Source organism: Drosophila montana, unplaced genomic scaffold (genome assembly GCF_035044405.1).
Source record: "Drosophila montana isolate Dmon_TW-CO22-7 unplaced genomic scaffold, ASM3504440v1 contig_203_1, whole genome shotgun sequence".
Lineage (NCBI taxonomy): Eukaryota > Metazoa > Arthropoda > Insecta > Diptera > Drosophilidae > Drosophila > Drosophila montana.
Window position 1 is genome coordinate 893458 of NW_026996956.1, and position 26194 is coordinate 919651.

The window sequence follows — 26194 nt, forward strand, 5'->3', positions numbered from 1 at the left end:
ACTGTACATTTCATTGAGATCGGAAAATAAACACAAGTTATTTTAGAACTCATTGCACTTAGAGTTGTGCTGAGGGAGAGGAACACACTCTCTCCATAAAGTGTTTGTCTTGCGGCTTCCATGCTTTTTTTATTGGGTAGATATATATGTATAGAAGAGAGTTCGAATGCTTGGAGCGGCAAGTTTAGGGGTACACCCGACTGAAGCACTCTTACTTGCTTTTAATTTATTTTATATGAAAAGACAACTTAAGCCCAACTCACGGCATCTTAATGCTACAAGTTGCTACCTAATCCTACACACAATCGACAGTCAACCCATTGGAGGTTTTTGAACAACGCAATGAATTTCCCGACCCCCCTGCCGACAATACTCACCATCGAATTCCATTTTTCACCTAATATAGCACATTAATATTTAATTGTGTTTGTGTGTGTAGTCAATTCTGTGCACGTTCTGCCAGCAGCCTTTGCCAGCTGCCAACAGCTGCTGCCAGACTTTGAAGTGCGCCTCTTGCCTGTGCCCATCTCTGTTATTGCCTGTTGTTGCCTTTCTCTGTCAACTGACATTGACAAGTTGGGCGAGTGTCGCGGGCATCGTATCCGTTTCCGCTCTTGTTTCGCTCTCCAAACATTGCACGTGTGTACATTGGCTTATGCATAACCACAAAATGTTGAGTCATAGTTCCACCCACACGCACGCCGCTGCTGTTGCCATTTCCATTCAGTCTTTTTGGCCAGTGTCGTCGCAAAAAAGAAAAAGCTGTCATCAATGTCAGAGATATTTGCTCCATACTGAGCAAAACCGCAGCAGAACAGGATTCTGGTGGTTGTTTCCAGTTTCCAGTTGACTTTTGCATGTTTCACAGATCGATACCAAAGAGAGCGCCGGCCCAAGCAGAGCGGGATAGAGGGAGAGAGGAGTTAGTGATTGGGTCGCTCTCTCTTGCTCTGTTGCGTCTGCAAAACAACCAAATGTGCACATGTGATATGCCCACACCAAAAGAGTAACAGAGGACGCTATCATCGCCCTCTGCTGCTCGAGCAGTTGTTGTTTTCCTTTTGCCAGCCTATTTAATAATTGTGCATTCAGTAAACGTGGCATGGCATTAGAGAATCAAACGCCTCCTCCAGAAAACAGCAATCAACGTTAAATCTCTATAATTTTCGTTGAATTAATTTATTTAATTTTGCCTGCCATGCATAAATGTTGCTCATTAAACTGACAAATGTAAGCCCAAAAATATTAACGTTATGTATTTGGGCTTAATAACACCTAATTTTATATTGTATAGGCCTGAATCATAAGAATTCATAGCATTAATTTACAGGTTTTCAAATCAACAAATTCAAGTCTGTTTTTCAAAAAAATTTTCAGAAATATATTGCAGTGACTTTTTTTATATCGCCTCTTAAGTGTGTTCTTGACAAATTTCTCAGTTATTCTAAGATAAAAAATATATTATTTATGTTTCATTTTAAAGTAAATAAATAGCTTGTTCAATAAATAATTAAAGATATTTGCATGGTTAATATTTAGAATATAAACAGAACGAGCTCACATTAAAAAAGCATTTAAAATCAGAGATAAATTTGAAAAAACTGATATAAATTAGAAATTTTTGAAGTTTTCCGAAAATATTTCCAAAAATGTACATTTTAAAACCATTTCTTCTTAAGAGGAACAAATTTTATATAATGCTTAAACTCTTTTGCAATTAAGAAACTATTTTTATTTTTTTTATAGAATGCATTTTAAGAGTCCATGCATACAAGGGAACATTTTTTAACTGAATGCTAACAGATGTAAACATTACTTTCGTAGTTTTTTACATTTTCAAACGCGCTCAGAATTATGCACTGTATTTCTACGAAATGGAGTAAAAAAAGAATTTGGGCCCGTTTTCGTCCTGCACAGCCTTCACCTGTTTGTACGTCGCCAGGGCCAAACTATGTTAGCTTTGTCATTTGCGCGATTTCAAGGACATTTTCACTATTTGCAGTTGCTTTCTGTGACTGCGTGTGTCTCTGCTTATGTGTGTGAGAATGCCCTTGCATTTGTTGTTGTTGTTTTCACTGCGAATGCTGCCTGCGTATTTATAAATGATGCCAAAAACAATGAAAACAGAACTTGCACTCAAATTGCTCCGCAAATAAGCAGGACGAACAGCTAGCCCTGAAGTATTTTATGTATTGTTAATTGTCTTTGTCACAGCTTTTTATTAATTTATGCACAAAAAGATGTACGTTTTAATGTATGTACATCGTGTGTCCAAAGTCTTGAAAAGTTTTGATTGCCTCGCCAAAAAACATGACCATGGGTTAACATGAAATCAAAAGTCGCAAATATTTGCATTGCTTCGATTTAAAATTGTTTCGGATGGTTTACCATAGTATCCAATATTCATCCCACACACAATTTTATGTGATATTAAAAATAATGAACACAATTTTATATACATATTTTTCGCATTGTCTGTTTATATTCCACAGAGACTTTTTATTTGCATACCATGTCAAAAATTGTATACGACCTGCGTATGGTATGCAAATCGGAATATTCCAAAACCAAGCATTTTTGTTAGGCATATAGCCTAGGTTGAAAATCCCATTAAAATCGTATAGTTTCTGATATATGACTATATGTATAGAGGCAGATTGGCCTACCTGTTAAATGCGTTAGCACAAAGCCAGAATTAAGGGTATTTATTATTATTTTGTTCCCGCTTTATTTTTAATTTTACTGTTATTATGGGAACAACTTTTATGAACATTTACAACACAAGTTATTCTACTGTTAGGTCTAATATAAAAATTTACAAAGATAGGATGATTATATAAACCGATCCGAAAAATCGGTTGAATGAGACCTCGGCAATCTCCTCCGCTTTCGGACTCCTCTAATTCTAAGTCTCTTTGGCACTTTGCCAGACGATTTGGATGATTTCCAAGCCACGTTATATAGTTGGTAGCCTGTATGTTTATAAGGTCCCCGAGTTTGCACACGCATAGGTATTAAGGGTATGCAAAAATCCGTAATACACAAATTCTAAAGATAAAACATGAGCGATAGCGCTATTCATTTATTATGCTCTTATGTATGTATCTTGAATACATTTACATGCGCTCATGTTCTATAAAAATAAACATATGTATATGTAATCCGTCAACGACTTCAAGGTTTGCATGCACTTTTCATAGCCTAAATTTGTACGCCAGTTGTTAGTGTTGAAACGCGAGCGTAGGAGTAAAAAAGCTGCCTTTTGACCACCAGAGGCAGTTGCAAACACACGGCAGTACAATCGAATCAAAGCGATGGCCTCAAAATAAATATAAATAAATAAATAGAGCAAAGGCAACTCTGAAAGTTTATCGTCGAACGCCCGACCAACAGTTGGCAAAGAAATAAAAATAAAATGCTGTGCTGAATTGAAATGCTTCCAAAGCAAACGCAAAGGCCACCGACAACTTGAGGCTATTTAAATTTAAGGACGATATTAAAATTGTATGCCAACAAGAACGACAGAACATTGGACACAGGCACAGACACGGGCATCGCAATCGCAAATTGGCGTGGGCGCTAACGACGGCTCCGCCATTTGGCATTTCAGGCAATTAACGTGTCGACGAAAACCTTCGGAGACATATTTTGTATGTCAAGGAGTGGTAGGAAAATGTTATTTTTGTGTCAATTTCCAATAATTCATGCCTTATTTGCCAGTGCAGGATTTATGCAAGTAAGAAGACGCCTGAAAGCATGCAGCATAAATATTGAATTATATTTCGGTCACTGCAACTATTTTCTTAATGGCGCCATATCTCCGATTTCGAAATGATATACCTCTTTCTTCTCGTACGGATCCCGACTATCGATTGACACAAAAAATCTTAATTCTAAGAAATGGCCCATTTTTAGAAAAACTGCTATGTTTTTTGCAAAAATTACAATGGTGACTGAAAATGGCTGTGACCACGAGTCGAACGAGACCAATCTTTCCAAGATCGGGGCTTATTTGGCCGAGATACAGCGATACAAAAAATGCCGTTATAATTTTGAAGAATTTTCGCGGTGGAGCAGCTGAAGTACTGCTCCGCAGGGAGTCTTCCTGCGCGACAGCTACAAATATACTTAGGGGTGCACTTAGACAGGCGTTTAGTAAACACATCTCATCTTTAAAAAACAAAGTAAACCTGCCTAGCTCCTGCCTGGCGATATGGTATTCAAGTTTACGGTATTGCTGCAAAATCGCGCCTCGCGAAAATCGGGGTGTTTCAAGCAAAAACGCTCCGCTATCTGTCAGGTGCCCCCTGCCTGGTATATGCGAACTTCCGATTTGGAAAAAGACCTAGGAGTAATGGTAAATAATCGTTGATGACCTATTTCCTATTTTATAAAAGGTTTTACCGTTTTGATTGTACTTTGTCGACTGGTCAAACCAAAGTCCAATCAATTTTATTGTTTAAATTTAATAGACACAGTTTGCCGTGATGCAGTTAGCCTAGTTTTTATCAATTGGCGGCCATTTATATATAGCCTTATTTTGCCAGCTTTTGGCAGCTGTTTTTATGACACACGCAAATCAAGAAAAAAGTAGTCCTTTATCGATTTAGCTTTGCCAGAAAATACCCTTACATCAAGTACACTTTGAAACTTAGCTTAAAACCAAATAAACATTTTGGTTGATTCGCTTAGGTCTCTTTCCTGAGCCTATTTTCAACATACATCACATTTTTTCAGTTCTTTATATAACATTTAGAGCAAATAAATAATTAGAATTCTGGATGAATCCCATTCAGTTTTAAATCGATTTGCAGTATTACCTTAAAAGTTTAAGCCATATCTCATACTTGAACTGAATTTTTTGAGGCATTTCCTTACTAAAGATTAACGTGGATAACCAAGCTCTTTCCGACAAAAGGACTGTCACAATAAATTGTATATATTATTTTAAAACCCGCTGTGAAGCAGCTTTGAAAACATGATTGTAATTGAAAACAATTTGTGAACACGCAAGAAAATGATATTGTGGCCAACAGATTAATGCAATTTATTTATCATTCTCTCTTTTGTTAATATGCAACTTTTATTCAGACATAATTAAATTGATGATTTAACTTGCGTTTATTTACATGCCCTTAATTGGGCGCTTTTAATCCGTTTGATATAGAGACAAATAATTACCCCATTTGATGATTATTTATTTGTATTAACACCTGCTAGGTATTTTTTTATTTATTTTAAAACGAGAAGCTTTAAGAGATACCACCAGCCATGAAGCAAACGATATTTTTTACACAGGATACTTTTAGATAGATAGTCGAGGCTTATAGATATTGATTACCTGGTTTACAAACCGAACCGTGAGCCGAAAGAGTATAGAGTATGATTAAAAATAATTTTAAGTGATTCAATTTTATAACTATTCGAAGTTAGTTGTTGTCTGAGCATATGGACGATGCTGGCAAAACATATGCTAACATATTCCCCTCGTCATTATGCCTAGCAAAATAAAAATAAATGTGTAAGCGGCACAAAGCGCAAAGTGCACGGATGTGGCGTAGAGCACAGGAAACGGAAAAACTGGCAAAAGTTACGCTTTTCATATGTGAATGTAACTAGAAATAGTTGGCAGCCAGAGAAAGAATTATACAGCTGAGCAGGGACCAAGACGAGGCGTATCAAGGCAGAAATATTAACGCACGGCGGAAGCGACAGCCAAAGTAATGCCAACAAATGACGTGAAAGTGAAAACGAGCCAGCTGTGAGTTTGTGGGTGTTGAGACAATGCACGCACACACACACACGCTCATAAAATCTCTTATATCTCTCCTGGCGGCCAAAATGATACAAAGTAGCAAATTACGCTGTATCGTAAAAGTGCTACGTGTTTTATTTTGCTCAGCCTTGTTCGGTGACAAGTGCGACAAAACGCGACATTTTATTTACGTTGTTTGTGAAGACGTTGCAAAAGTTTGCGAAATGAAAATTGCATGAAGCCAACTTGAAAACAACATTCGGCAAGACAAGTTGTCTAACAGAATGTCCAAGGAATATTACTTAAAATGCACACTTCACTACTTATTTCAAATAATTTTGCGAAACGAAAGTCAGAACTGAACAAAATGGAAGTGCTTATAATAAAAATTCTATTTATGTTGCATAAAATAACTTCATGAATTACAAAATGCAAACATTTGCTGCACTTGCAGTTTAATAATATATGCATTAAGAAACTTTTTACGATAGCTTGTCAATTTAGTTTATCTATCATAGTAAATTAGCTAGTAATACTCTCTGACGATCGTTGAATGTCGACGCAATATTTAATTCTTTACAAAATGTAATGATTGTTTGGTTGAGGATGCCTGAAATCCAGAGAGTGGTTCGTAACTTTAACTACGAATAGAAATCTGTGCTGTGGTAGCGGCATTTAATCGTTGCAATTATTATATATTTTCGATATAGTTTCAATTTTTAAACTTGACCTTTTAGATACCAAAGGCTGGGCTATGCCCCTACTCAACTCTCTGGGGATTCGAGCCTGAATCCTATAATCTTTGCTTTTCAAAGATCACTTAGTCAATTCATCTACCAAGTACCGCTGAGTACAAATAATATTTGTGCAATGTTAGTTTTTGCTTTTAATGAGCAATCATATTTAACTTATTAGCGCTTCTTCCAGTTTACGTTACATGCTCGCCAGAATAATGACTTTCAACTGTTATTTATTGAAACGTAGAAGGTTGCATAATGTTTTAACAAATATGTTAATTCCGATGATGTGTATATAAAGCAAGCAATGCCTTATTTCTCTTATCTATTTTGTTTATTCAACTATGTAGTTCCGCTTGTCATAATAAGCCCCCAGCATACAACGCTCCTCTTTTGCTTTAGTACTAAACGAGTAAGAGTTTTCTAGTCTGGCTTCTCAGACTGGAGATACCCTGTAATCAGCTCCGCACACACAAAAACACACACGCCTTTAAGCAGCCTTTTTCCCTTGGTCCCGCATTTTGGAACATAAGCATTGATTATCTTTGAAGTCAATTCTCCGATCTCATTCAAGTTGCTAGGTCTTAAGGATGGTATTCAAATATGGCAAAAAGCGAGGGGTAGCTTTGAAAATTTGTTTCGAAAGACACTGTTTTTATTGCTGTTACACATATTTTCAGAAATCCATCAATCCAGTTCTATACAAGGTATAATAATGTCAATCATTGTTATAAAAGTGGCTTCAGAAAATAATCTAGCAAACCGTGTCCCCATCATTCTCCCATCTATGACGAGCCAGTCGAACGGAATATTCGAAAAATTAACATAAAACTCGCATGCTCTATAAAGCGCCAAAATGAGTTTGATAAGAGGCGCACTTACTAAAATTTTGAAATTATTCGCAGCCCCGGGCTAATACCGATGGTTGAGGCTTGGTTGGGTTTCGGCTGCTTTTGCTTCTATTTGCATAACATTAATGGATGCTGACGGATGCTGCTCATATGTGAATGTGTTGTTTGTGTAGTTGTGTATGTGTGTGCGTGTGTGCGTGTGTTTGTGTGAGCTTGTGTGCGATGTTGGCATAAAAAGGTGATTTCGAGTGTAAAACTCACCGCCTAAAGCGTAAACGTTGGTCATTTCAGCTTTTCCGAGTCAACTTTTAAAAGGGGGAAAAAGTTTCAAATAAGGCTTAGTAGAGCATGGCAGAAAATTTAAAAAGTGAATAAGCTCTTGTTTAAAATTCATATCAAAACAAACCATGACCAAATAAACGTCCTTCCATTATACTTCATTTCGAAATAAACCCATATTTTAAAACATTCAAATCGTAAATCATACTCTCAACAAAACCAAGCGCTGACCAGCCATTAAAAATATCTTAACTACATATGTACGTATGTATCACACACACACACACACACACACCCAGAAAAGCACTTACGCTGCTAGTGTCTGTGCTTGTTCCTTACTGGACTCTATGGGAAATGCGTACTTAAGTAACTTCGGTGTTTTTTGCCCGAACTTCATGAAATTTCCAGGGCTAAAATACGGCATCCAAATATGAGTCGGTACCAAAGTCCAATTCTATACCTCAACATCCGAAAAGTGAAATATTCTAGACTTGTGTATACAATACGAGAGCCCACATACTAAAATTGTTATCTTTAGCTTTATATGCTCCGAAATATGGCCAACAATATGGAAATCGATTTGAAATAAATTCGATCTACGCGTGATTTAGGAAGACATACTTTTACGTTTTTAAGCCTTTAGCTCAATAAGCGATGGATTCCGAGCATAAAAATGACAGCATCAATTATATTGCCAGCATCTACCCGGCGTATACGCAATTTGCTAGTGACAAACCCTTTGACAGCCATTGTTTCCAGATGTAACGCAATTCCGTGGCCACAACTGCGCATCGTCTATTGGCCCGGGAAATGTTTTTATAGTTGGAATGAAAAACAGCGCCTAACTCAATTTCAGTTTTAGGCGCATGCGGCAGCAAGGACCAAACTGAATGGCGTTGCTGCTGTTCATGCAGCTATGGCTGTCGCTACTGGTACTGCTACTCCTGTTCTGGCTGCCGCTGCTGCCGTCGGCACATCGTTTTGCAATTTAATTTTGTTTGGCGCACTCCTCGCTAACGTGCGCAATTAATTCTGTCAACAACAGGCAGTCTGAAGACCAGGACGACACCTTGTGGCTATGTCGAAACATTCTTCTTCCTTCTCACCCACGCAATTTGCAATTTAATATTTGTTGTCTTTTCTTATCGCAACGCAATTCTACTTTGTAGCCCACCTTTTGGCATTGTCTTAGACCGCAGCTTCTTTAGTTTCGCTTTTGTCCTTTGTCTTGCCGCTCGTCTAATCTAATTGTTATGTTCTCAATAATTTGGCGACCTTTTTGGTAATGTGTTGCATAACTTTTAATGACCATCTTATACTATATAATTTTGCTATTTGCTGATTCTCGAGCTCTGGTGGGAAAGAAAACGAAAAAGTGTAGTCTAGGTTGTCGATTCCTGGAGACATCCTACACAGCACAAGGTTTGCTTTATTTTGACATCCCCGGTTTCGGAAAAGTCAATGTCAAACTATATTTATTTTCAGTAAGGAACGCATTTCTCAGAACTCAAATGAGCTCGACCACAAGTATTTAGTATTATTGTTCTCCCATAGCATATACATATCAAATATAATTACCTTTTTTAATTAAGGGCCCACAGCATCATGGGCCGTATGGCACAAAGGATGCAGATTCTTTAGCTAGAATTCTGGCGTAGTTGTGTGATTAAAGAGCAGACAGGAAAATGTGAACAGTTCCTTTGTAACTTTCCTGCACTTCTGCGAAAACGGCCGTTTTTCCAGGAATTGTGCAACCACTGGATGGTCTGTCTGTTTTCGTTTACTCCACGGGTTTGCTTCAGAAACTCTTGAAGTCGTGCGAAGCCGCCTGAAAAAAAGACACTGAACACCATTCACCCTACCAGACGAACAGACAGCACCGGGAGAGCTTCACCTCCGGATTGAATGAACTTCATAACCGAACCCAACTTGGTTGATACCTCCCACCTTAGCTGAAAAATTGAACTTAGGTTGGTTTTTATTTTTGGTAAAGAAACACTTTAAATTTCCATATCGATGCTCTTTATAGCGATAGGGCAATAAACAAGAAGTTATTCAAGAATGAGCTTTATACAGTTTGAATCAGGGGAAACAACTAGCTTGTACCGTGTGGGTACGGTATTTTTTTTTTTTAATAGTCGTTTATTGTATTAGATCAAAAATAGCATACATTTTTATTACAGCACAGTTGGCTTAGGTGATGTTTCGCCAAGCCTGGTTGTGTCCTCAGGCTCAATCGGGAATAACGGGGACGAAAGCGGCTTTTTTGAATAAGGCTGCATCGTCTCGAAGGCAGTCGGGAGACTGCAGGGCGTCGTAGTCGTAGTTGAAGGAGGTCCTTAAAAGATCTTTTCTTGAGCCTCCTGACTACACACCTCTCAACGAAGTCTCTTACTACCCGGTTGCAGTGTCGCTGCAAGCGTTCGCTGTAGCGGTTGGCGAATGCTCAGACTTGGATGTCGATGGTGGACATATTGAGGTCTCCGTGCGAGGTAGAATTTCTGATGTACCTGTCAGCTACAGTCATTTGGCGCAAGGCCAAATTTTACAGTGTCTGAATCTGTCTTTGATTTGTCCGAGACGCAATTCCCCAGACCTGGATACCGTATCTGCAAGTCGGCGTCACCACGACGTTGTAAACTGCCCGTTTGCAGCGATGTGGCAATGGGCTGTTGGGGTTTACTAGCCTTGAGCCGGCCGTCGATGTGCGCCCGAAAGCTAAGGCTCTTATCCAGTAAAACTCCAAGCTACTTGGCGCATCTGCCAGGATAAAGAGAGTTGCCATCTATCCGCCTGGCACTTCGAGGTGGTCGGAGTAAAATATTGTCACGTCATCGGCAAATGTGGCCATCAGGTGTTTGCCTGGGATGGCAAAATTGTGCAGGTCGGCCGGAGTGAGGATTTCTGCCTTGTGCAAATTGTAGAGAAAGGGGACTAGTACGCTGCCTTGGGGGACACCCGTCTTTATTTTGCGAACTGGAGAGATTGCTGCCCTTGTCTTGACTTCAATGTTTCGCTCCAATAAATAAGAGCGCAGAAGTAGAAAGAAGGAGGCGGGGGAGACTCAGTTTGATTTTGTGGAGAAATCCGTCAATCCAGGTGCGGTATAGTCTAATCGGGCGTATTCTACAGCACTCTCCAGAAAAACTTCAACTTTAGCCTGATGCCTAATGCTGCAGCGTTAACTCAATTGATCGAAACGATTTTGCTTACATGATTGAGCTATAAATTTAGCAGGCGCCCAAGTAAATTAGCTTTTTGGCTCAGCCAAGTCACCTGAGGCTATTTACCTGTCTTCAGGTACTCAGAAAGCACAACTTCTTATCCGACAAGCTCTTAAATTATTAGTGGCAACTCTTCTACGGACTTGTTGGTTTGTGCACTTGACAGGCAATCATCAGGCTGTAAAACTTTTTCGATATTTTTGACAAAACTTATTAAAATTTCAGGCTGTCGGGCATCTCCGTGCGCCAAGCCCAAACGGAGAACCAGCACGACCTTTGCCCTTATATAAAAATAGATTTCACAGCTTCCAGCGTTGTGAACGTTGGAGACCGCCGCACAAAGCAACTCCATGACTCCATATATCGTGTTTCTGAGCCAACACAATTTCCGTTTCGAGCCACTTCCTGCCGTCTTATAGGGACATGACTGCCGTTTGTGCTGCCAAGCAAATGCGTCCCACAGCTCCTGTTTGGCATCCTAACTTTGTGGCCGCCTGGGGAGCGGGTAGAAATGGTGACTCTCATAAAGAAACTGACAAGATGTTCATATAATGCAACAAGCTGTCTCTAATTGCAGGCAACTCTTCGTTTTTTCTTTCCATACATACACCAAAACACATACTTCAAGGATGAGTTTTTCCGTATTTTGGGAAATTCAATAACCTACATACTAAGTATGTTGTGTCGTATAATCTCGTATAATCTTCAATTTTTGGGGTATTCCAAAAATAGTTTAAATATTAATAGAAACTATATTTTTGGCTTTACATTTTTTTTTTCTTTTAATTTTAATTGCTTAAAGTTAAGGCTAGGACAGTTAATAAACTTTCCTTATATCTAAAATTCTATAATTTATATTAGTTTTTCCCCTTTTGTCTTTTTTAGACAAGTTTTGATGCTTATAAATTTTTTACTTTTATAGTGCTATTATCTGCGTTTCTATTAATAGATTAATGATTTACCTTTTTATTTCAACTCCAACATGTCATCCAATTACAATGACTGCAATTACAAGTTGTATATAAAGATTTTACCTAGAGAACAATCTTGTAGTGCCCTCAGCATTCCAATGCAATAACATTTCTTAATTAAATACTTGATGCTTAGAGCCACATCATGGTTCCGTTTTAATCGGATTGCATTGTTTCAGGAACTGCTTTATTCATTAAGATGTTTTTTTCTGATACCGCTCACCTCAATTGGTTATCTAGCGCGCAGTGGCCTTCGTGCCCTGTGGCAATGCGACCTTAGCTGTATTATAATGCAGGATGAGCTCTGATGCTTTCCACTCAGTCTTTAATTGAAAATTGCAAGCGACAGCTGCTTTAGCATCTGTCAATTGTTTGCTTTGTAATTGACTAATGAAATATGCGCACACACCGCAACAAAGCTGAAGCCCTCTTTGGAGCCCGCCTCCTCTAAATACCGCTTGCATAGCAATTGAAAAAACACCGGACCACTGAAAGTTGAAGAGGGTATTGTCAACTTTAAAACTTGAACAGCATCTCTCTTTCTTCCTAATACATGCGACATATGAACTATGAATTGCAGTCCTAGCCGCAAGAAATAAAAGTAACTGCTTCAAGAGAATAAATTAACGACACTTTCAATAGTTCCACTTTATATGCTAACTAGACATGAGTAGACTAACTAAATTGTTATTTATTAGTATCAGAATCTCCCAACTACGCAATGCTCTTTAATTCAACTGAAAGGATTCATCTGATTCGCAAATGTTCAGATTCGGTGACCTTTCAAGATTCGGGTTGGGAGTCATATAGATAGTTAGCTAGGAGAGGCCGCTTACACAAAGCCAATAAACTATTTTGTATGCCCTTGAAGGGGGTTTTATTCTCTTGTCATGACATGGCAGTAGTCTTTAGCCCTATTAAGTATATTTATTCTAGATCAGTATGCATATCCGCTTCGATAAAGCCATGTATGTCTGTCTGTTTCTATTCAAACTAGTCTCGCAGGATCGGTCCACAATAATATATAACTTTATAGAAGTCATGGGTCAAAAATTAAGGTATTTCATAAATAACCTCTGTTTGTCAAAATATCGTAACTAAACTTGGCATTTGCGAGTTTTACGATGCTGCTTACGTATGATCAAAATCTTATAAACAGAATCGGTTGACAAATGAAAAATATTCAAATTTTTGAAAAACTGCTTTCATAAACGCACCTCCAAGCCAAACATCCACAAAGGTATTTAACCTAAGGCGTGCCCGAAATTACGGTTCTTTCTTCTTTCTTTGTATAGAAAATAAAGTTAATATTTTTAATTGCTTATCTAACTGATTGAAATTGTTCATTGAATCAAATAAAAATTTTACATTGTTGTAATTGAGAACATTAAGGGCGCCTGCTTGTTTATTTGGTTGATTGGAATATTTTCACATGGCTCAACTCATCAGACTAATTAAATTACATTAATTGCATCATTGCTTTGTTCTGTCCTTCAAATACAAATCAAATGACAGCTCGTGTACATGGCGTATACTTAATTAGCATTGTAAAGACAGGCATGCCATGTTATACTGATGTATTTGAAGTTTAGCTGTGGCTTCAACAAGTTGAAAAACTACGTTCTACGTAGGCGGCTGAGTTTCGTATGAGTTTAATTAAATAGAAAAAAACAAGGGCTTTGACTGCAGCATGGGGCATTATTTTGCATAAATTGTGAAAGTCCTTGCATTTTTTGCTCTATTTGTGCGATCCTTGTGGCAGCATAGAATTAAATTGGCCTTGCTATTGTTGCCGTACTTGTAGTTGTAGTTGTTGCCTGCCCTTTAATGGCAGTCGTTCGTGTTTTGTTTCAGTGCTTTATCACAGGACTAAGGACCCAGGCATCAAGCTTCAACATGGCGCATGCATTGGGCCAAGGTCAGCACGATTCACATTTCAATTTCCAGCTCTATTGCAAGTTTAATTTTTTATTCTCTATTTGCACCTGAGTGAGTTTGTGTGTGTTACTTTGATTCGATTCTGTTATTCCTATCAATTGATTGTTAAAACAGAACAAACACAAGATACATTGTGAATGTCCTTGACGGCAAATTGTTGAAATACTCGTCGAGTTACCATACCCGTTGGACACACACATTTTAAGAGCATAACAATATTTCTCTTTGGTCTCACATTAATTTTGATTTACGCCTGGCTGCTTGAAAAGATTTATGTCTTACCCTGATTTTGTTCTTCGGGCTTATTGGCACTTACAGCACTCTGGGGCCGGCTTCCCATTTAGGTTGCGTGTGAACTTTGAACTTCACTAGTGGTGCAAAAAACAATCAAGTTCCTTTCACTGGCTTTCATGTTGAAGCGCCGTTTAACATCATTTCGCTTTTGTAATCATATCTCGAGACTTAATTAAAAGGCATTCATTCAGCGGTTGCATGTGGAGCGGGTCGGTACGCTCATTAGGTAATCCTTTTCTTTTCGCCCCAATTTTCCCGCCTTCTTAACGTAAAATGTCTAATTAATTTCTTAACATTTCCATCGTTAACGATGCAATCTTTATTAATTTTAAACTTTTCCTCTTTGCAGGTAAATATGATGGCAAACTAAACGCATATTAAACTTAAGGTCAAGATGAAAAGTGCTTGAATAATTAGGTATTTGATTAGCTTATTTTCGTGTAATATTCTTACTAAATTGACAATCAGTGTTGCAATATTCTTATTATTATTATGATTATTCTTCTTATTATTATGATTATTATTATCGTTATTATATTTTTTTTTAAGTCAGGTTCTTTAATCAAAAGTTGAAGGTATAAATAGACAAGTTTAGGGAATTGTAAAATGTTTATATGATAAATATTCCAACTTAAATTTTAAAGATGAGTTTCAATCAAGTAAAAACGCCTGAAGAGTATTTTTTAATCCAACAACGTTTCAAATATAATTTCTTATATATTCTTTAGATTAGATTACATTTTGTTGTTTTCTATATATTTTGATGCATTAGTTTCCTTTTTTTAATTTTTATTATTTATTTTATTAATTCTATTTATTGCACATATCTTCTTTTAGCATACCCAAATCAGCTTCCCTTGTAGATTCATTAGTCAGCGAAGCCACGTAAGTTTGCAATTTTATTTTAATTTGATACATCACAAAATATTTCATGTAAATAATTTGGCTGACTGACAAATCGTTGCCTTTTGTTTATCTATAATTAAAGTATTTTTGTCTTCACATTATTTAAATTCGTTTATTTTCAAATAAGCTTAAATATTTATTTCCCTCATGTTATCGTCATGTCGGCACGATGAATTACACATAAAACAAAACTATTAACTGAATGGTAGGAAAACTCCACACTATAAAATCCACACGCGCCCATGCCCATCGGCAGTCACTTAAGCCTCCAAATGGCAAAAGCTGAAAAAACTCTATAATTGTAGAAGTCAAATAAAAGCTGCTGCCATGGGACCCGCGTCCCGATGGCATTTTGAAACTTTAATTGCGCCAAAGTGCTTGTGAATGTTACTGCTACGCCACACACACACATACATACATACACACACACACACGCACACACACACACACACACACACACACACACACACACAAACATACATACATACATACATACACACACTCACACTCAAACAAACACATTCGCGCGCACACACACACACAGTATCTCATAAGAAAAGTTGCGCATTTGAATCGCTTGCCTGGCAGCTACAGCGCCACGGCGTATGCAACAAGATTTTGTAATGACACTTTAGACGCTATCCCCGTTGGGCGATATTTAATTTGCGCGGGACTGCCAAGGACTTGGCGCTCGGTTTCCTACCATCTGTTGTAATTATATTCTGGGCAATCTAGCGCTGGTTGAGCAGACCAGCGCAACTGATTCTATTACAGTTCGCAGCTCTTTACCCGCTTATGCCCGCCCACATGTTGGGCATTAAATTACCATAGCCACGGCTCAATGACGGTCCAAATGGATCAAAATTTATTTATTTACTTTTTTTTTGGTCATTTATTTCATGATAATTCATCTCAATCAGCTTAAATGTCATACTAAATGTTTCACTTGTGTTCGGGACTCGAGTGCTACCTTTCGGTTCGTCTTTTGTCCTGGCTTGCCTTTAATTAATGCGCATAAAATCCTCGACATTTTGCACCTTTTATTTGGCCTCGCGTGCGCCCGTACACATCCTTTTGCACGTCCTGTCTTGTATTTGATTGAGTGCGCTGCCATGGATCCAAGCAGAGTCCTGATTGTTAATCATTCACAACGCCTCTTATACCCTACCCTACCCTGGCAGCGGAGAACGCCCTTATATTAGAATTCATGATAGTTATCATTTACAAGATGGGCATTATTATTTATAATTTGTTACCGATTTTTTTTCACATTTATTTTTAAATATTTATGCGACAATAAAATAAGCTTGATTTAATAATTTTATTAAAAAAATATACAAAATCGTTTCTAATTTATTAATTTAATTTTATTTTAACTTTTGAACTGAACCAGTTTGAGCCCCGATCGCTAATTTATCAGATTATGAATACAACATTTAATTTATTTATTAAAAATTTTGAATAATCTACAATATTTTTTTGGACTTCTAGCCTTGAAACCTAATAGATCTATTCAGTTTATTTTAAAGAAACTCAGTTTCTGATATATATCTCATTTACATTAGTGTAAATTTATTAGTGTAAAATTGTATAATCCAATGATTATATTTAATCAGAAAGTACTTTATTTTCAATGTTCATACAGCAAGAGTGTAAAGTAGATTAGTGCGTTCAAGGCCCAACAGTATTTGTGTTAGTTATTTATGCGCATTTGAATGTGATGAGAATGAAACTTGCTTTCGGCGCTCTTGACATATTATCCAAATACACGCACAAATCAGAAAAGGTATCAACTGCCGTTAATGCGATTTATTTGTTGCTGTGTATCGAGCGTGATGCGTGTGTGCGTGTGTGTGTAGGTATAAGTATTTGCTTAGTCCATGGCACATCATTACATTGCAGAGAGATCAAAATAAAATTAAATACACCAAACGAAGCCATATAAGGCACACGCACATAACCCCCGTGTGTGTGTGTGTGTTGTGTATTCGTGTAAGCGTGCTTTAGTAAATGTCAAAAGTTTTAGAGCATTTATAACACACACGGGCATATTAGGCACAACCAAAGGACCTCTCAGAGCCTTTCTCTTGCCTGTCACTAGCACGCAACCTTTGGATTTCCATATTTTTAGACATTTGTGCAACTTTTTAATTTTTGATGCCCTTTTGTAGTTATAATTATTTTATTTTCTCATTTTATGCGTAGAAAGACTCAAACTCAGTGTTGTCCTCGTACAGAGTATATAAAATGTTGGCTGTGCAAATGTGAAGTCTAGGTTAAAGCCGCGACAAAATGACACCAATCATATTAAGTGGATTGTGGGGCGTCGACGACACCTGAAGGGCAGAATATAACAAGCGGGGATTGAAGATGAGGTGCGCTCATTTCATTTATATACCCAAATTGCTGGCAGTGTTATTTACAATTATGTTGTGGCTTTTCGAGATTAGATGTGCGCCATGGGCTACAACTAAATGATCTGCACATGTCCCTGAAACACAATCTAGCTACTATCAACTATTATGAGCCGTCGCTTAGTTAATGGACATAAACATACCCGGTATTAACGCGGAGCCTTTAAGCTGCTCGGTTGTGTCAGAGAATGTTTTCATTTCATTTCGAAAGCAGTCTGAATTACTTAAACGGAAACTTATTTCCAGCTTTTTAGTTTAACTTAAGAGCCAATTTGATTTGTCAAAAATCAAAAATGCATTACTCGCAGATTCTTCTAATAAAGCTACACTTTATAGCAGTCGGCTGCTAACTTTAAGCATATGTAAGAAGATTGGTAAAACAGCCAAATTTGGTCAAGAAATCTTTAAAAACCAAAAGAGTAGTACCCTCTATGAGGAGGGTACAATAAATCTATTGTGTGACGATAGTTCCATCCTGCTACGTAATTGCGTCAATGGTAGACTCAGCTGATTTAAATGTAGATTCATGCATTCAGAAATAAATAGCATAAGCAGCTTGCCATATTATTGTTGACTTTTCACCAAAACATGTAAACAAATTTAGCAAATTTCTTCGGAAAAGTCCTAATAACTCTTCCCTTTTGTCTCCCGATGCTGCACTGCATATTTTATTGCGCACTTTTTCGAAGGCTGCACATAAAAAGTCGTATTTGCGTATTCACAAAAAAATAAATTCAAGGAAATATAAAGGGGAAATTAGGAAAACGCAAAATTAATAAATGAGGACAACAAATAATAATAATACAAGAAAATGTTCGAAAGAAAATAATCGGAAGTCAGAAAAGAAGAGAAGTCAAATGTCATATGACGAGCAAAAACCATAATTCCTATAGGGTCGGTGCGCGTGGGAGGTTGGAAGTTGGCAAGCGTTAAATGTGCTTTTCATAAAATATTAATAGCTTCACATGGCCATAATAATAGATATATACGTAACGTCTTACTGACTGGCACATTCATAACGTCCTTTTTTGCACTGTTTACTTTGAGGGCTGCATCCCTTACAGGCCTATTCTACTCTATTTACTAGCCACACCCCCAGCTGTCTCTTAACCTGCTTTTTACCTGCTTGCTGGTAATTTGTCAAATGTGGATTTTGCCATTCTTTTTCATTTCTTTAGCCCGCTGTTGCTCCTTTGCCTCGTGCAACACATGACAAACGAGGGTAGCTCTGAATGATTTTTATAGCTAGTCTACAAATTAACCTTATTTTTTCAATTGAAGCAAGCTCTAGTTAGAGTCATAGCTAGACATTTAGACCACACACCTAGTGGAAAAAGGGAAAAGGGTGGACACAGCTTCTGCCTAAGAGTCAATTAAAGAGTCAAGTTTCACTTCGGCCTGCAGCAACAAAAAGTTATGGGCTGTTATCGGACTAACTACAGAAAACATGAATTCTTTATTGTGCGAATTCATCAAATATTCCTGTTCAGGCAGCCTTTTTAAACTTCCAAAGTGAAATGGCCGATTCTATTGAATTCTTTATAAGGTACACTTTGTCATTTAAATTATTTAATGTAAAGTCAATTAGTAGTACATTCCACACTTTGTGAATTTGCACTCAACTCAAAGAAGACTTTTGTGTATAAGCTAAAATGTATTTAGAGACGGTGATTTGGTTCACGGTTCGAAGCATCTCCCTTCCCTTAGGCTTGGTTTTTAGTGCAAACTTTGGCTTGTCATATTTGTCAAAAAATGAAAGTTTCATAAAAATAGATGTGAAGTTCCGGGCTGGGTCTCCTCCCTTGCCCCCCTCTGAATATCTAATTTAAAAAATACCTATGAAAGCTAAGATACAGACGCAGTATCAATCGTTTGTTAACTTTTCTCAAAACCCTCGCACAGTGTGGCCTGCTAAGCTGTCTAAGCAGAAAGCCTCAGCTTCATACCACCCGACTGGTTGCTATACTGCGTGATATTATTTAGCTTTTTATACGCATTAAGTGTTATTTTTCTGCGCAAATGCAATAAATTTCCTTTAGCTTTATCCTAAATATGCTGGGCGCGTGTGTGTGTGTGGGAGGGAGGTGGGGTGTGTTTTTGTGCACGTGTATACATCAGAGTCTTAACATAGCAACGGGGGCGTTGATGGGGATTGGTGGTTTTTCCTAAGCTTTGACTTTACTTTAAAATTGCGCATCTTGGCGCCTTTGAAATGGAAACTTGTGAAATCTCAGCTCGCCAATGCAATCCAATTACAGCACGAGCCCACGCGTGACTCTCAACACAGACTCAATTAAAAATAGCACTTACAGCCATTGAAATAAACTCTACCACTTCCAACAAAGCCAACCCCCCGCCCCCATCTCACCCGTCTCTGGTGGCTATCGCTATTTGTTTTTTGCCAGCGAAAAGCCATAAAAAGTGGCGATAAGCAATCAGCCAGTTCTCCTGAAAAATAAAAGCCATATAAGCTGCGTTGGCTCGCAACGCAATTTGCGCATCAGTAAGCACGAGACACTGAGGGAGGGAGGGGTCTTCATTCCATAGGGGAATTGTCACATGGACATACTCTTCTGGCTTTCTCGCATTTGCGATTCTCTGGAACTGCAATTGCATATTGCAGCTTGCTACTCGCTTTACTGACTCCAATTTGCATATTTGTTCATTTAAATTTGTTGCTATCCTTGGCGTTGTCATGATTTTAGAAACATAAAAAAAACAAATTTGTTTTTAGTATCTAATGGTAATTTTGTATCGCTGAAACATTTAATCATTTAATAAACCACATTGTTCATATCACAGATAGAAGGGTGCTCCCGAGGATATGATATCCAGAATATTATGCAATTTTAATGTTCAGTTAAAGCTAAAAACATGTTTGAAACATTCATTTATTCGCCTTTTTGCTGCACATCATACAGCTGCTATAGGAACTTTAAACAGGAAATTGTGTTTTTGTAAGGACAAATTTCTTGTTTTTCAAGTCATTTTGACAAAACGCACCATTCACGACAGATACTAATGTTCCTATCATTTTAAAAAACAACATTTAAAGATTCTTTAGTATATAAAGAATAAAACATTGTTATTCAAAATGTACTGACAGCGATTAATATTGGCAATGCTAAATTAAAAATAAATTAAGAAAAGTTGTTTTTGCTCTGCTGTATTTTTTAACTTAAAAGAATAAAATTAAATTAAAAAAGAGTTTACAAATTCTTGTGTAGTGCTCATATTTCCTGCTTATAATGGCTATCTAGTAATATTACTCAAATAGTGTTTGCTGATACATATGTACATATATACGTATATAGAATGCTCGTGTTAATGCGATATAGATATATATAATAGACTACCCTTCAAATGGCATTCGCAAATAGCAAATAGCGAATAGGAGGAAAAATGCCAATAATTAGTTTTCCCTTATTTACTTTGCGAATTGAGGACAGATTTATTAGTATAACTTAGTCAACTTAGATCATCAAACATAAATCAGTGCTAATATAACTTAAAACTTGAGTTGAGTTGGTCAGGGCTTAAATAAATGAATGATTAATTTTTCAAAATGTCGCGCATTTAAAGCCAGAGAAGATCCATAGCTGAAAGTTAAAAACCATTGATTCCTGTCAAAATTCCATGACCGTGTGAGTTGAGTTCATTTTTACACTTTTCATTTTAGTCATGCCGTCTTATTTTTCTGTGCGCTTTCTAGGTTACCCGCAGAACGCTGCGGCAAACTTTTATAATTAAAACTTTCTGCTGCGAATCGAGTAAAAAATAAAGAAACAAGCAAATGCGTATATATGAATTGTTCAGCAATATATACGCAAAATATTTTTCCTACACGGAACTAAATGTACAGCATGGAAAGTCAAAAGTACATAAATTTAGTCCCACAGACAGATGCCTAAGGTTTCAGCGCAGTACACATATTTTAAATGTTTAATTTGAACGCAGCAAATACATTAAAACAAACGTAGGCATATGTATAGAAGCAATTTGTGGCCAATTAGAAATTTTTAAAGTAATTTCGAAAGTAAAAAAATAAATATTATTATGTAATGTCTTAGCAATTTAATCTACTTAAGTTTTGTTACCCTGATGCCTCTGCTCAACTCAGAAAGAGATATATTTAAGTATGGCACTTATCAGAATCTGGGCAGCATTATACGGATGTTGGATAGTCCTAGGCGGCCCATAAATAAACACTGTTGCCGCCTGTCAGGCGAACAAAACTGCGTAAAAGCGTCGCGCCCCCAAAACCCATAAATCACACCAAAAGGTAGGGGTGGCGAGGGTGGGACGAGCTGGCAAATGCTAATGATAGTTGTACAAGGCTTATCAGCTACAAGGAGCCGTAAAAGTTGCCTTGAAATGCTTTACAAAACCAGCTGCAAAATGAACTCTATATATGGCTAATTGAGCGCAACATGGCGTATACGTTATATACATGCTATATACGACTGGCATATGCCATATTTCCACTTAATAATTTAATAGATCGTATAGGCCGTCGATAACAAAGCTGAACACAGCGTGACTCAATAAATATTGCAATGCAATGAAATTAACTTGCGTCACTTTATGGCCACTTTTTGTACAAATGAATTCAGTCCTTGCCGCTTCACTGATTAAGCGGCTGCTTCTGTGCGTCGGTCCGTCTGCGTATTCCAACTGGAGGCTGGGGTGTGGAGGTGTCGTACCCATTATAATAATGCTACAGCCCTGGCTTTGGCCTTGCCTTGTCAATGCGCAAATGGAGCTTAATAATAAAATAGAATGGCTAGGCTACAGAATGCCTTTGCTTGTCAATTTGACGTCGTTTCCTTTATCCTTCACAGCTCTAACGTGTGCATCATCAATATTTTGCATGCATGAGCTAAAACGACGCTGTGGGCGTGGCAGCACGGTGTTCGACAATACTTGCGCGTTGTATTGCCGAAGCATTCAATATTTCAATGCAAGCTCCCTATAAATAAATCGAATTGCATCATATCACATCAAGACCGCACCATGCGAGCTCTGCCGCACATATGGAATTGCTGGGCGTAAGTTATGTGCCATTTATTAGGAAAAGTTCTGTCAATTCATAAACACAATCAAAGAAATTGTGTTCTTGAAATCATTCTGTTTTAAAATTGATTTCATTATATTTTTTGGTTTCAAACTAATTAATTAAAGTTAAAATTCGGAAGTTTGAAAACATGCAGTCCTTCAGAGTCTCATGAAATGACTAAAAAAATAACATGAACTTTATTTAAACAAATGTAAACCAAAAATGGAAAAACCAAAAAAAAAGGAATTTAAATATAAAAACCGCTAAATTTAATTAACTAAACATTATGGTTAGACAGTTATTGTCAACTTCGACTATTGGCACAGGCCACTATGTCAAAAATACGATCTTTATGCCAGAGCCACGTTCACGCTGTGGTATAGGTGTATATATATATATATATATTAGATGGAATTGAAAAAGTTTCAACTTGGACAGCAAGTAGCCAATTAGAGGGGTTTATAGAGCAGTCTCTGCCTAATTGGATGTTTGCCGTCCGTCAAGTGTAGCCAACTACTTACAATATAATACTCGAAAGGAGCTCGACACAGCGGACAGACCTTGGTGGGGCAGACATCGTAGACCTTCTTGAGACAGCGCTTACAAAATGTGTGCTTGCATGGGGTGCTTACAATGCGATGTTTGCGGCACAGACAAATTGCACAATAGTCCTCAGTATCGTCCATTTTATGGTTGTATTGAATTTTTTTTGTAAATGTTAGTTTATTCTATGTATGTACTAGAAAAATGACGAGTCGTTCATACACCCAAGTGAAGTTTAGCGCAAAGACGAATTTATTTGATGATGTGTTTTCTACATTCTACGCTCTTTCGTTTCACGAAGCACATATTAAGCATACGCCACGTATTACATGAGCTTGTCAGTGTCATTTTATTTATGACAGCGAGCACATAACAAAGGAAGGAAAAGGCTGCAAAAATGGCTGATCCAATAAATCGCAGACCTATCAACGTAGGAAAATTGCACACACAGAAACTGGCCGACATCCTGCATATAGGGTGTCAGGGCAGTGCAGCCCTAGTGTGTGTGTGACCTAAATATTAAGTAAATAATATTTAATTGATTTCGAGTTATATGAATTACATACATAAAGGTACGGGGTGGCCTTTTCTATAGCGACTTTTATAAGATACAAAATATTGACACACTTCTTAATTGGACACGTATACTTGCCATCGCTTTTTTCAACTAGACACTCCCAGAAGAAATTGACAGGCGTTGAAGGAAACAACTTTTGTTAAAAGTCTAAGTTTAATTCGCTCCAATTTTAAATATTCAATGCTTTTTTTAAGGGAATTCTAGATTTTTTGATTACTTCATCCTGGTTAACGATAATGCCAATGAAAGAGATATAATGCAAATTTAGGAACTGCTCTCGACGCTTAAAATTGGGTTACAACAAACTCCGATCTAGTATGCATGCATAAATAGGTACATGTTAACTTGTTGCTATAATATTTTTTGAAGAATTTGAGTTACCTCTCTGCTGTGACACCCTGTAAGGGTATGTGCTTATATGAAGTGGGCTTTGTGAACGTTTGTCAAATTGACTCGCCTGCTCATTGTTTGACAAAATACATATTATATAGATATTTTTGGGCCCGCTCATGAGCATCCAAACAATGAACATTGTCAAATTACGGCAAGATTGATTATCTGTCTGGCTGTCGGTCAGGCTGTCTGATTATTGCGCAATGTCCAAGAGTTTCGTGCACTTTATTAACTTAACTTTTTCTTTTACAGTGGCTGGCTAGGCAGCGCCAAGGGCTGGTTGGGCAATGCTTCGATACCATCGATGCCAGCCATGGCAATGCCATCGATGCCTTCGATGCCAGCGATGCCATCAATACCATCGATTCCCGGACTGCGTAAGAGCGGCACTGCCGATGGAGCTGAGGGCGGCGAAGGTGCTCCAGATGTCAATGCTGCGGGTGCTGTGAGTGCTGGCGATGATGACGACAAGTCGAGGTATATTAGGTATGGGCCCCTGCTTAAGAATGACGGAATTATATACGAAAAGAAACTGCAACAGTGAAGAGAAAAAACTTATATAAAAGCGCGTTTGTATTTTAGTTCATAATTTTTGTTTTGTTTTTTTTTTTTTACTTATTCAAAATAATTGTTGCGTCCTTTGTTTGAAACTAACCTGTCTTTCAACGTTCACTCACTTGACGGCTATTGTTCGTCTGTTTTTTGTTCACACCCTGAGGAAAAAGGCAACTTTTGAATTTCAAAGAAGCCCTAAATTAATTATACACAAGCCTTTACCAACCTTGCTACATTAAAATACTTCCAGAAAACCATAAGAATATGTTTTGAACACAAGTTACTTTAAATATATGACTATTGACATTTAGTTTTGCTTAATATATTCACGAATTTTCCTCTAATAATTATTTAGCTTTTAAAATAAAATACAAAATATCACTGATTACTGTTGCTCACTTAAGCCTCTACGTTTTTCCGTTTAAACTTGAACTTCATATTCTTACACTCGTTCTAACTTTTGTTTCACTCTTTATAACTTTATCTTAAAGGCGTATACTCTTAAAACTGTACAGACAAATACCTTAATACAAACCACATATATAACTTTTTAAACGTTTTTGTATGTATATATATAAATATATATTGAGAAACTTACGAATGTTTGGCGAATTGATAAACGATCGGATATCAAAACCAATTTTGTCCCTTAACAAAGTGTTAATATATACTTTAAGATTAATATTAATTACAACTTTCAAGAATAAAGGTAAGTCATTCTGTATTTCAGAATTAAATAAATTAGGCATTTTGTAAGGGGACACAATGATGGTTAGATTCTAAAAATGTTCTTTAAGAAACGGAAACATAAATAAACCATTTCATAAAGCTCTTCATCCAGTTATACAATCACTTAATTTGAATTCATGCTGCTGTTACACATGCCCCCTACAACATATTCCAAGTTCATCATTAGTTGATTTCACACTTTGATTCATTTCATAATTTCGTTTCGTAACGCGTTGTATAAAAATAAAATCAATTTGTATAGCATTTAGTAGAGACAGAAATGTTCAAGTATCAGATTCCATCATTATTGAGCGGCCCATCAAACAACCTCAAGGATCTAAGCAAAACCCATACTAAAATCTGGAACTATTCTTGTGGCAACGCAGTAGATAAAAAAAAAACTAATTGTTGTAACTAGTTGTTATCATTTTTATTTTCGTCTTAGTAAACAATGATATTTTTATATGCCACCCTGATTTCTCAGTGTCGATGTGTAGCTCATCCTGTGTCAGTAATTCGCTTTTTTTCGCTATACTTTTTTATCAATTTTGTGTGTGTAGAGACTATATAATTTTCAGCTCGTTGGCAGCTCCTTCCAAATATGCTCTCTAAGTGTGCGCTCTACTAGATTTCTCTGTCACTTGATGTCAAAAGAAGAAAAACTCAAGAACTGATCTGAAAATATATTCATTAGAGATGATCCAAGTGTTAGTGCATGCATTTAGTGTGTTCTCTTTTGGCCTCTTCATTTCCGATTAATGCATTTATATAATTTCCATCCCTTCATAAACAATTCATTTGAATTATCTACTTACATTGCATTTGCATCGACAATCAACATAAATAATTTCAATATTAATTGTCCTAAACTTAAACGAAAAACAAAGATCTGATAACGTGTAAATATACATAAACGTTAATGTGAATACAAAAACCAAATACTGAAAGCTAATCATAGGCTAACTTAATAAC

At 37.1% G+C, this 26194-nt stretch overlaps 2 protein-coding genes across 17 annotated transcripts in view; one reads left to right on the top strand and one right to left on the bottom strand.

Annotated features, from left to right (window-relative positions):
- Positions 1-26194, top strand: part of Sap47 (Synapse-associated protein 47kD) — a 36910-nt gene that overhangs the window by 2921 nt on the left and 7795 nt on the right. For 9 of the 16 annotated variants that reach the window (XM_064679698.1, XM_064679697.1, XM_064679703.1 and 6 more), the window contains 2 exons: positions 14887-14934; positions 24191-24424. In XM_064679698.1, the coding sequence (XP_064535768.1) occupies positions 14887-14934; positions 24191-24424 (282 nt within the window). The remainder of the gene's footprint in view (positions 1-14886; positions 14935-24190; positions 24425-26194) is intronic. The other 7 variants (XM_064679713.1, XM_064679704.1, XM_064679705.1 and 4 more) reach the window with 3 other exon arrangements.
- Positions 22672-23214, bottom strand: LOC135426564 (E3 ubiquitin-protein ligase RNF166). Its single transcript, XM_064679717.1, has 2 exons — positions 22947-23214; positions 22672-22797 (listed from the first exon to the last, which is right to left on the bottom strand). The coding sequence occupies exons 1-2, from the start codon at positions 23109-23111 to the stop codon at positions 22756-22758; spliced, it is 207 nt and encodes a 68-aa protein (XP_064535787.1). The 5' UTR covers positions 23112-23214; the 3' UTR covers positions 22672-22755.